Raw genomic sequence first — 12,681 nt, forward strand, 5'->3', positions numbered from 1 at the left:
TGTGTCTGTCTTTTTAATCATGGTCTTAATTTCAACAAGATTGCATTTGAGAAAAATGCTATGCCACCGCATTAATACAATACTAAATAGTAGTGTAGGAACAGATTTTGTTTTGTTTATATACAATTTTGAAGATTGTCATAATGCATAGATCCCTGACCTTATAAATAATCTAATTCTTATTATCAGATTAGTGGTTAAATCTGTTGTTAACTCAATAAAAGATCAGAGTAGGAATATATCAATGCACTCGAGTCTAGTAAATTTGGTGGTAGGGTCATATTTCACACAGCCTAAATTTCATGACGACATCAAAGGACAACACAGTAAGACACTTTGTCAAAATCTAGGTCAGCTGAAATCAAAGTTCACTTTACATCTTAATCTGTGCACATAGTTCAAATTTCATAGCTGTACATCAAAGGACAAGAAAGTAGGTCACATCATCAAAATCTAGGTCACCTGATATCAAAGTTCAATTTTACAACTAAAACTGTGCACATGGTCAAAATTTCATTGCTGTACATCAAAGGACAAGAAAGTAGGTCACTGTCCCCTTGGGCAAGGCAAAATTTTGGACCCAAGGGTTCAATTCAAAACAATCTTGATATAGGTCCACCAAACAACATTTCAAGTCAAATATCTAAGCTGTAGCTTTCTCCCATTCAGAAAAAATTTGTTTTATTTTCTGTTTTTACTATGTGTACATAATGAGAATCAATGCCCCCGGGCAGGGCCAATTTTGACACCAGGGGAAAAATTTGAACACCTTTGGTAGAGGACCTATAGATGATATTATATAGCAAACATCAAAGCTCTATGTCTTGTTCCTTCAGACAAAAATATTTTTTATTTTTTTACTATATGTACATAATGAAAATCAATGACCCCCGGGGCGGAACCAATTTTGACCCCAGGGCTATAATTTGAACAATCTTGCTAGAGGTTCACTACACAATGTTTCATGTAAAATATCTTAACTCTAGCATTTGTAAATTAAGAGAAGATGATTTTTTAAGTTTTTACTATATACATATAAGGAAAACCTATGGCCCCGGGGCGGGGCTAATTTTGACACTAGAGACAAAATTTGAACAACTTTGGTAGAGTACCTATAGATGATATTATTTAACAAATATTTAAGCTCTAAGCCTTGTTCCTTCAGATAATAAGATTTTTTTATTTTTTTTACTATTATGTATGTATTGAAAATCAATGACCCCCGGGGCGAGGGCAATTTTGACCCCAGGGCTATAATTTGAACAATCTTGCTAGAAGTTCACTTCTCAGTGTTTCATGCAAAATATCTAACCTTTAGCATTTGTCAATTGCTAGAAGAATTTTTTTTTAAAGTTTTACTATAAGTTTTTACTATATACATAAAAGGAAAACCAATGACCCCCGGGGCGGGGCAGATTTTGACCCCAGGGCTATAATTTGAACAATCTGGGTAGAGGTCTACCATACAATGCCTTATGCAAAATATCTAAGCTCTAGGCCTTTTGGGTCTTTACAAGAAGGTGTTTTAAGTTTTTACTATATGTACATATAGTGAAAATCAATGACCCCGGGGCAGGCTGATTTTGACCCCAGGGCTATAATTTGAACAATCTTGGTAAGGGTCTACGAGACAATGCCTTATGCAAAATATCTAAGCTCTAGGCCTTTTGGTCTTTACAAGAAGGTATTTTAAGTTTTTACTATATGTACATATAGTGAAAATCAATGACCCCCGGGGCGGGGCCGATTTTGACCCCAGGGCTATAATTTGAACAATCTTGGTAGAGGTCTACCAGACAATGCCTTTTGCAAAATATCTAAGCTCTAGGTCTTTTTGGTCTTTACAAGAAGATTTTTTTAATTTATTCTTATAATTCCTTTTGGTTGCCATGGCAACCAGATTTCTGCATGGAATGAAATTCTTTGAACAACTTTGGAAGCCCTTCACCCAAGGATCAATCCTGCCAAGTTTGGTTGAAATTGGACTAGTGGTTTTTCACAAGAAGATTTTTTAAGTTCACTATATAATCTATATAACACACACACACACAAACAAACACACACACAGGTGAATCGCTATATGCCACCGCATCGCAGATGCTGCGGTGGCATAATTAAAATCTTACATAGATAATTGTCATGAAGCCTTGTTCTCTTTCCATGCTTGTCTAAAGAACAACAGTGGATAATTTTTGTGATGTTGTTTTATTCAGATGTTACAAGTAAGAGGAGAGAATCTGAAGGACCTGACCTACATACACAAGATGAGAGACTTAACTTGTTGATGAAATGGTGTAGGGCTGTATGTGCCTTCTACGATATCAAGGTAGGATTTTAAAGGCCAATTCAGCCCCCAAAAAGCTATCATTTTTATTTCTCTTAAACTTTTTATGTTTAGTATCTTCCAAAAAGCTACTCATTTGCTTTATAGATAAATATCTTTTGCTCTTTTGAAATTCGTTTGAAAATAATGCTTTAGTATTTTGTATGGAAGTCAAATAACCACGTTGTTTACAATTTGCTACATTTACGACACATTACTGTATGTTCTGCGCTACTTCCTTTAGTTATTTAATATCTTACATAAGTATGCTAAAAATCTATTGGTAATAAATTATTAAACACATAATTGAACTTTCTAAAGATTTATAAAATTACTGATTTCTAATGCATAATGTGCCTTTAATAGTTTATTGATATCAAATGAATCTGACTTTCTTTTCTTTGATAATGTAAGATGTTGGTAGGCGAAATCATGATGATAAAATGTGTATTTTATAAATATCTAGAGCTACAGGTAAAGTTTAAACATTATTTACATAGTGGTTTATGAAGAGAGTTCATGATGAAGGTAAAAACTCTAATTTTATGAAATAATATTTGGTTTTACAGATAGAGAACTTCACAGTATCATTCTCAGATGGGAGAGCACTCTGCCACATCTTACACTACTACCATCCTAGATTACTTCCCTTGTCAGAGATACATAATGAGACGTCTGTGACGTACATGGAGGATATGGAGAAAAATTGCCGCAGCAATATGAACTGTAGCTTGAATGATAGCGTGAACTCGTCAGCTGTCTTTGGAGGTTGGTTAAACCCTTTGAATGATAGCGGCAATTATTATTTGCTTATGCTACAAGTATGGAGCCTGGTCAGCCTGCATATTCACATAGTCAGACATAGCACTCTACTGTTGGCAGCTTTAGTTTTAAGGATATTTTTTGTTACCAAATTTCTTCAAATTTAAAATGAATAGTACCAAATCAAAGGTGAACAAGTCCATTATGCAAATTTAGAATGGTAAAAGGTCAATATGTTATCCGGATGTCTAGATTTATCACATACCTGTGCTGCTTTTGTGACTCCATAAAAACGATATTGCACAGCTTTGCATATATTTTGACATGACTTCATTTGCGTTATACAGACATAGTAGCTATGTATTAGAGTTACACTATAGGCTCTTCAATAACAAAAAAGGATTATTTTCATTGTAAATAGTTCTTATGTTGGTTTTGTGACATAAGTTCTGGTTAGACCAGACAAAGTGTTGATTGTCACAATGTGTCAAAACTTGTTTCACAATCATCCTTAAATGTCTTGATAAAGATAGAGTAGTCTGTTTAAGGATTTCTTAATGATGAACATGTAAGATTTTACTGTATGGTATTTTATTTAATGGTCATGTTAAAAAAAACTTGATAGTCATATGTTAAACAATATTTTGTTATTGTATTTTATAATTATAGATACAGTTGATCCAGCTGTATATGAAAAACTGCTAGCCAATGAAAAGGAGAATTTCAAAAAACTTTCAGAGAAGGTATGTTTACCAAAATACAGTTAACTCCACTTATTTTGATATATACAGCTTATAACGAAGCTGTTGCGGTGGCCCCGATCCTTGTTTTCAAATTGGTTGCCTCTAGGGTATATCTCTACAAGCTGAGTTTACTGTATTTGAAATATTTTATCATTATTCAGAGCTGTGATTATTTTGACTTAATTCAGCTAAATTTAAGTAAAACTTTCATTTACAAATAAAATAGAATGAATGGGATTTAATTCTTAAATGAAATGTTTTTATCAACCCCTTTCACCCAACATATTTGGAGGCATATAGTTTTTGCAGTGTCCATCCATCCGCACTACTGAATAGGGGGCCATCTAAATGTAAACAGAACAATAGAAATTATTCTGTAACAATAGAATTGGAGCCAGTGGCTGTATTAAACAAAAGAAAATAACAAAACAAATGGCTCCTTATCCCATTCTGGTTTTCCTTCTGTCCAACTTTGTCTGATAATGATTTAGTAATTTTGATATGTTTTCTTGCAGGTGAAGGAGTTAGGTGGCATTCCTCTGATGTTACGCTGGTCAGACATGTCTAATACTATACCTGATGAGAAAGTAGTGGTCACATACCTTATGTATCTGTGCGCACGATTACTGGATATCCGTCACGAGTCACGTGCAGCACGAGTTATACAGCATGCCTGGAGAGCACATAGGTTGAGGAAAATACAAGCTTTGTATGAGGTACATCAACTTAAAAACTTGATAGAATTGATGTATCTTTAACTTTTTTACAAGCATGTTTGAATTGAAGAAAAAGTCGAGCTGTTATCACTTATGATCCCTGCAGGGCATCATGGTCTTCATGCAAAAAATTGAATATAGCCCATTATATTAATATTTAATAAAGTTATCAACATGAAACTTGGACAACTTGCTTATCATGATAAGGTGAAGTTGTTGGCCAAGGGGCATATTTCTGAAAGCAATATTTTTGGAGTTTTGCCCCTTTTTAAAATTTTACTGCATGCAGTGCTGCTGTTCATTATTTTCATGTTGTTGATTTTTTAATTATACTGTATTTGCATTTTTTGTGACTTTGGCCACCAGGTCAGAATGGAGAGACTGTGTTTTGGTATTAACATATGAAAAAATGTTATAAGAATATTAGTTGAAAAACTTAAAATTTTGAAATAAATCATAGAGAAATATGTAAAGTAACTTGCTCTTGCTATGTTTAATTATAGAACTGTATATGTTTGTTTACTATAGATATGGAAAGTATTTGGTAAAGTGTGAAAAAATAAAAGACTCAAGATTTACCCAACATAATTTGTATCATTATAGGTGAAGGGTAAGGCTATTGTTGTGATACAGCGTGCTGTAAAACAATTCCTCCAGCGTAGGAGAGAGGAGCACCGGCAATCTGCCGCACTCACTATACAGAGGGTATGGCGGGGACACCGTGCCAGGTCCGAGGCTCGTAAATTGCGTCGGGACATACTTCTGCAAAAACACATGCATGCTGTCAACATTGTTCAGGTATTATGACTTCTATTATTATGATGTGATAATTATAATGCCCCTATCTCTGGAAACAATTAGATCCTCATCTGTATTCAGCATGTGAAAAGCCATCTGTCATCTTTTGTTCCTTTTTTTTGTCCATCTTAATGTGCAATGTACAAATGACGACTGGCATGTTAGAAGAAATTGGCACTTGTTCATATTATGTCTTCTGTTGCTGTTACACGAAGGTCTTATCTCTGTACCTCCAAGGTCATTGTCAATATTTGAGCTCAAAAGTCTAAAACAACATTGAAAATCTTGTAATTTTACTGTAATTATGTCTTCATTAATTTGGTGTGTAATGACAATTTTAATTGTTAGCTGTGATACATTGTCCTATGTTAAATGAAATGCAGCAAATAATTTAAATCACATTTAGCTTAGTTATGTAGACACTACTTGCCGTCTAAGAAATTACACAATCGCAAGAAAATTGGTAAAAGAGCTATGATAAAAAGACTTTCTTTAAAATATTTCAGAATGCAGTTAAGCAGTATTTACACAGGAGAAGGTATTTAGTGACGAAAGCAGCTGTGGTTCAGGTTCAAGCTTATTGTAGAGGGTACCTCTATAGACGAACACGTCAAACAGCTGCCACCAACATACAGCGCGTCTTCCGAGGACATTTGGCTCGCCAACAGGTCAGCAAAATGCACTGTGCAGCAGTCAAAATACAGGCCTGCATTAGATCATTCCTGGCAAGAAAACTGCTCCATAAACAAACTGCAGCAGCCAGTATCATACAACGTAGATATAGAGCATGTGTTGCGATGAGAAAACAGCACTGTATCTATAGCAGTACGAAAAAAGCTTGTATAGTTATACAGAAATGGTGGCGAAGACATCTTACATTGAAACATGAGAGGCTAGTAAGAGCTTCTGTTACTATTCAGGCATGTGTGAGGCGCTGGTTAGCGAAAAAACATTACCAGAAACTAAGAGAAAATGTGGTATGCATTCAAGCTGCATTTAGAGGCTCTTCGCAAAGGCGAAAATTTGAAAAATGTAAATCTGCTGTGTTGTTGATACAGAGAATTTTTAGAACCTATCTGGAGAGCAGAAAACAGAGACAGACATTTTTAGAGCTTAAACAAGCTGCGTTAGCCATGCAGTCTAGGAGAAGAATGTTAGTACAAAGAAGGAAATATTTACTGATAATTTCAAGTACCCAAAGGTTGCAAGCATATACAAGAATGCTTATCCAGAGACAAAAATTCCAAAGAATGAAATCGTCAGTAGTTACTCTTCAGAGATTTTACAGAGCTCATCTACTGGGTGTTGAATGTAGACGGGAATATCTTATAACAGTAGGTGCGACCATTACCTTACAAGCAGGGGTCAGGGGTATGATTTGTCGTAGGCAGTACAAGAAGGCAAGGCACCAAGTTGTTTCAGCCCAGGCATTTGTGAGAGGGCATCTACAATATAAGAAATACCAGAACCTGAGACAGGCTACAATCCTTTTACAGAGGAGATACAGACAAGCGGTGGTTGCTAGGCAACAAAGGTCAGAGTTCATAAAAATGCGTCAAGCTGTAATAGTGCTACAAAGTAAATGGAGAATGAACAAGGAAAGAAAAAATTACTCAAGATTGAAATCTTCTGTTGTACTGATCCAATCGGCTGTAAGAAAAATGATCCAACAAAACAGGTACAACAAAATTAAGTCTGCTGTTAAAACAATAGAAAAGTATTATCATGCTAAGGTGGAGGGAGATATTTGCAGACGTCAATTTCTTGTGAGCAAAGGTGCAGTAATGACCCTTCAAGCAGCTTTTAGAGGTCATAAGGTCAGAAAAGAAATGAATGTAAGGAAAGTGAGTGCAATTAAAATTCAGGCTTCTGTTAGGGGATATATTCAAAGGCAGCAGTATAGGAAACTGAAAGAATCCACCATATTCATTCAGAGAAGGTTTAGAGAGACATTGGTTGCTAAGCAACAAAGGTCAAAGTTCATTCAAATGAAACGGGCAGCAGTTGTCCTTCAGAGCACATGGAGAATGTATAAAGAGAGAAATTGCTATCTGAAAATGAGGAGGTCTGCAGTATTGATTCAATCTTCTGTAAGAAAAATGATCCAACAAAACCAGTACAAAAAGATGAAATCTGCTGTCAAAACTATAGAAAAGTATTACCATGCAAAGGTGGAGGGAGAAATTTGCAGACGTCAATTTCTTATCAACAAAGGTGCAGCAATGACCCTTCAGGCAGCTTTTAGAGGTCACAAGGTCAGAAAAGCAATGAAAATAAGATGTATATCTGCTGCAAAGATTCAAACAGCTTTCAGAGGACATGTTCAAAGAAAACTATTCCTGAAATTAAGACAATCAACTATAACTATTCAAAGAAGGTTTAGAGAAACATTGGTTGCTAAGCAACAAAGGTCAAATTTCATTCAAATGAAACAGGCAGCAATTGTCCTTCAGAGTACATGGAGAATGTATAAAGAGAGAAATTGTTACCTTAAAATGAGGAGGTCTGTTGTGTTGATCCAATCTACTGTTAGAAAAATGATCCAACAAAACCAGTAAATGACCCTTCAGGCAGCTTTTAGAGGTCGCAAGGTCAGAAAAGCAATGAAAGTTAGATGTATATCTGCTACAAAGATTCAAGCAGTTTTCAGAGGACATGTTCAAAGAAAACAATTTCAGAAATTAAGAAAATCAACTGTTACTATTCAAAGAAGATTTAGAGAAACATTAGTTGCTAGGCAACAAAGGTCAGATTTCATCCAAATGAAACAGGCAGCAGTTGTACTTCAGAGCACATTGAGGAGGTCTGTTGTGTTGATCCAATCTACTGTTAGAAAAATGATCCAACAAAACCAGTACAAGAAGATAAAGTATGCTGTTAAAACTATTGAAAAGTATTACCATGCTAAGGTGGAGGGAGAAATTTGCAGACGGCAATTTCTGGTGTGTAAAGGTGCAGCAATGACCCTTCAGGCAGCTTTTAAAGGTCACAAGGTCAGAAAAGCAATGAAAGTTAGATGTATATCTGCTGCAAAGATTCAAACAGCTTTCAGAGGACATGTTCAAAGAAAACATTTTCAGAAATTAAGACAGTCAGCTATAACTATTCAAAGAAGATTGAGAGAAACATTGGTTGCTAGGCAACAAAGGTCAGATTTCATCCAAATGAAACAGGCAGCAGTTGTACTTCAGAGTGCATGGAGAATGAAGGTAGAAAGGAATTCTTATCTGAAAATAAAGAGGTCAGTGGTGTTGATTCAATCTGCTGTTAGAAAAATTATCCAACAAAACAAATACAATAAATTAAAGTCTGCTGTTAAAACAATAGAAAAGTATTACCATGCTAAGGTTGAGGGAGACATTTGCAGACGACAATTTCTGGTGTGTAAAGGTGCTGCAATGACACTTCAGGCTGCTTTCAGTGGTCACAAGGTCAGAAAAACAATGAAAGAAAGAAATGCCTCTGCTGTTAAGATTCAAGCTATTTACAGAGGATTCGCACAGTGCAAGCAGTTTCAAGAATTAAAGAAAGCCACTTTATTTTGTCAGAGAAAATACAGATTAAGACAGCTTACTAGAAAAGTTCATGGGCAGTATTTGAAATCTAAAAATGCAGCCATAACCATTCAGGCTGCATTCAAGGGCTACGTACAACGGCAACGGTACAGAAAGACGTGCAGTAGAGTAGTTAAGTTACAGTCGGTTGTTAGGGGATATCTCAAACAACAACGGTACAGGAAAATGTACTCTGCTGTAGTCATGATACAAAAGAGGATTAGAAAAACTCTGTTGTCACGGAAACAAAGAAGCAGTTTCCTAAAACTGAAGCATGCAGCTGTTGTTGTACAGTCCATGGTTAGAATGAAACAAGAAAGAAGTAGATTTGCCATGTATAAAGCTGCAGCAATTTTAATTCAGTCAAGAATTAGGGGATATATCCAACAGAAGAAATATAAGAGAATGATTGCCGCCTCGATAATCATACAAAAGTTCTACCGGGCTAATACTGAAGCGCAATTATGCAGACGACAATTTCTTATCGCTAAGGGAGCAGCCATTACTATCCAGGCATACTTCAGAGGTCATCAGGTAAGAATGGAGAAGAAACTGGAATTGAAATCGGCCATTGTTATACAGTCCGCATTCAGAGGTTATTGTCAACGAAAGCAGTACCTAGAACTGAAAAATGCTGCATCTGTGTTCCAGAAACACTACAGGGCCGTTCGTATGAAAAGAAATATACAAGAAGAATACCAGTCCTCTAGAAAAGCCATCATCCAGTTACAGGCTGCGGTCAAAACATGGAGCTATCGCCGTAAGTTCTTGAAAATGAAGACTTCTATTATAAAGATACAAGCAACTTATAGAATGTATGCTGCAAGAAAAAAGTACCAGATACAGAGAAAAGCCGCTGTCACTGTTCAGAATTGGTTCCGAGGGGTAATGTTGACGAATGTTGCCAGACGGAATTTCCTGCTACAAAAGGGTGCTGTGATAACTATCCAAGCGTATGCCAAAATGTACATTATGCGTAAATTTTATCTTGAAACAATGGCCTCAAGAAAGAACACAGCTGCAGTCAGAATCCAAACTTGTTTTAGAAGGCACATTGCTGTACAGAGATTCCAAAGTTTAAAGAGTGCAGTTATGACATGTCAAAGTAAATACAGGGCCAAGTGTTGTGGGCAACGGGAGAGGCAGTCTTATCTCAAGCTAAAAGAATCTACTATTAAAATACAGTCCGGTTTCCGAGCCTTGAAATGTCAACGGAAGTATGATCAGATGAAATCAGCATCTGTTACAATACAGTCTGCAGTGAGAGTCTGGAGAGCAAAGAAAGTTCTACAAAATTTGAAGAACGAGAGACGTCTGCTCAATGCCGCTGTTACATTACAATCCGGATTCCGAGCTCTACAGGCAAGAAGACAATTGACGGCCCTGAAAGAAGAAAAACTAAAGCATAGACAGATGTATTTGACTCGGGTCACAGAAGTTATGAGAGCAAATATGGCTGCCATGGTTATTCAGCGTTGCTATAAGAATTACAAAATCATGAAAGTTGCTAAGGAAAGACTCCACAGCATTCTTTTAATACAGGTAATGCATTACTCTGGTCTTTCTTTGCTGACTTTGTATAATACATTTTTGATGCTTTGGTTTAGGAACAGTCTGTTGATAAAGTTAAAGAGATTTCAATATCAAAATATAAAAATCAAGTAGCCATAGGTATAGAATCTCAGACTGAAAGACTGTGGTAAAGATTTTTTAATTAACGCTCTAAAGTTTTGTGGCAATGGTGTTGACCAGTTATATATTATAACTTTAGTACATTAATTTTTCCAATATAAAGTGTGTCTTACTTGAACAAAATGTAAATTTTGGGTTGAAAATCTAGTAATTATTTTGCCTAACTTCACTGTTCCCTTCAACAAAGGAAAATGATACTCTTTCTAAAAATCGTCACCTTAGTGCATTTACTCCTTAAATAATTTAATAGGAATTAACCCTTTACTGTACTAAATGTTCTTGTCATTGTGACTTACCAGTGTGTTATTTCGTCCATGAATTACAGGAATTTTTTTTTTTCAAATAAATTTCATAATGGATAAGAGTAAGTCCAGACTATCTAATTATTTTATGTAGAATTGAGTCGGATCATTTCTATTTTTAGCGCTGGATGAGGAGTAAATTACAGAGACTTCATTACCTTCGAGAGAGAAAGTTTGTTATTCGTATACAGTCACATATTCGAACCTGGCTTGCTAGACGTGACAGGGCTGCTAGAGTGATACAGAGGGCAGCAAGACATTGGCTAGGGGATGCCGTGACAAGAAAACAAAATAGGGCAGCAGTCAAAATCCAGGTACAGTTTTTTAACCAGGTTTTCAACGAAAACCGGGTTATTGTAATGCCGAAGTCGGCGGACGGGCGGGCGTCAACTTTTGGTTTCCACTCAATAACTTTAGTTTGCTTTGGCCTATTGACACCAAACTAGGTGTGTAGGTAGCTTATATCAAGAGGCAGCTTGGGATTGCTACCCAGGTGTCTGTGATCAAGGTCAAGGTCACTGTTACTAAAAATAGAAATTCAGTTTCCGCTCAATAACTTGAGTTTGCTTTGGCCTATTGACACCAAACTTGGTGTATGGATAGGTTATATCAAGAGGCAGCTTGGGATTGCTACCCAGGTGTCTGTGATCAAGGTCAAGGTCACTGTTACTAAAAATAGAAATTCAGTTTCCGCTCAATAACTTGTTATACCCCCAAAAACGAAGTTTGGGGGGGTATATAGGAGTCACCCAGTGGTCGGTCGGTCGGTCCAGACGTCCGTTGCATTTTCCTTGTCCGGACCATAACTTGAAGACTAATGGTTGGAATTCAATATAACTACATACAATGGTCAAGCACATTGAGAGGAAGTGCAGTGCACAAGAACCATAACTCTATCTTGACTAATTACAGAGTTATTGCCCTTTGTTACTTTTCCTTGTCCGGGGCATAACTTGAAAACTACTGGTGGGAATTCAAAACAACTTCATACAATTGTCAAACACAATAAGGGGAAGTGCAGTGCACAAGAACCATAACTCTATCTAAAGTAATTACAGAGTTATTGCCCTTTGTTACTTTTCCATTGCTTTCTTTTGTCCGGACCATAACTTGAAGACTAATGGTTGGAATTCAATATAACTACATACAATGGTCAAGCACATTGAGAGGAAGTGCAGTGCACAAGAACCATAACTCTATTTTGACTAATTACAGAGTTACTGCCCTTTGTTACTTTTCCTTGTCCGGGGCAAAACTTGAACACTACTGGTTGGAATTCAAAACAACTTCATACAATTGTCAAACACAATAAGGGGAAGTGCAGTGCACAAGAACCATAACTCTATCTAAAGTAATTACAGAGTTATTGCCCTTTGTTACTTTTCCATTGCTTTCTTTTGTGCGGACCATAACTTGAAGACTAATGGTTGGAATTCAATATAACTACATACAATGGTCAAGCACATTGAGAGGAAGTGCAGTGCACAAGAACCATAACTCTATTTTGACTAATTACAGAGTTATTGCCCTTTGTTACTTTTCCTTGTCCGGGGCATAACTTGAAAATTACTGGTTGGAATTCAAAACAACTTCATACAATTGTCAAACACAGTAAGGGGAAGTGCAGTGCATAAGAACCATAACTGTATCTAAAGTAATTACAGAGTTATTGCCCTTTGTTACTTTTCCATTGCTTTCTTTTGTCCGGAGTATAACTTGAAGACTAATTGTTGGAATTCATTATAGCTTCATACAATGGTCAAGCACATTGAGAGGAAGTGCAGTGCACAA

The 12,681-nt window shown here is 36.3% G+C and overlaps 1 protein-coding gene across 1 annotated transcript in view; it reads left to right on the top strand.

Moving 5' to 3' along the window:
• Window positions 1-12,681, top strand: part of LOC132725934 (abnormal spindle-like microcephaly-associated protein homolog) — a 33,293-nt gene that overhangs the window by 14,929 nt on the left and 5,683 nt on the right. The window contains exons 12-19 of the mRNA XM_060711151.1: window positions 2,214-2,326; window positions 2,893-3,091; window positions 3,755-3,828; window positions 4,344-4,544; window positions 5,148-5,342; window positions 5,849-7,845; window positions 8,146-10,438; window positions 11,013-11,204. Coding sequence (XP_060567134.1) covers window positions 2,214-2,326; window positions 2,893-3,091; window positions 3,755-3,828; window positions 4,344-4,544; window positions 5,148-5,342; window positions 5,849-7,845; window positions 8,146-10,438; window positions 11,013-11,204 — 5,264 coding nt within the window. The remainder of the gene's footprint in view (window positions 1-2,213; window positions 2,327-2,892; window positions 3,092-3,754; window positions 3,829-4,343; window positions 4,545-5,147; window positions 5,343-5,848; window positions 7,846-8,145; window positions 10,439-11,012; window positions 11,205-12,681) is intronic.

Source organism: Ruditapes philippinarum, unplaced genomic scaffold (assembly GCF_026571515.1).
Source record: "Ruditapes philippinarum isolate M1 unplaced genomic scaffold, ASM2657151v2 ctg326_1_1_1_1, whole genome shotgun sequence".
NCBI classification, from domain to species: domain Eukaryota; kingdom Metazoa; phylum Mollusca; class Bivalvia; order Venerida; family Veneridae; genus Ruditapes; species Ruditapes philippinarum.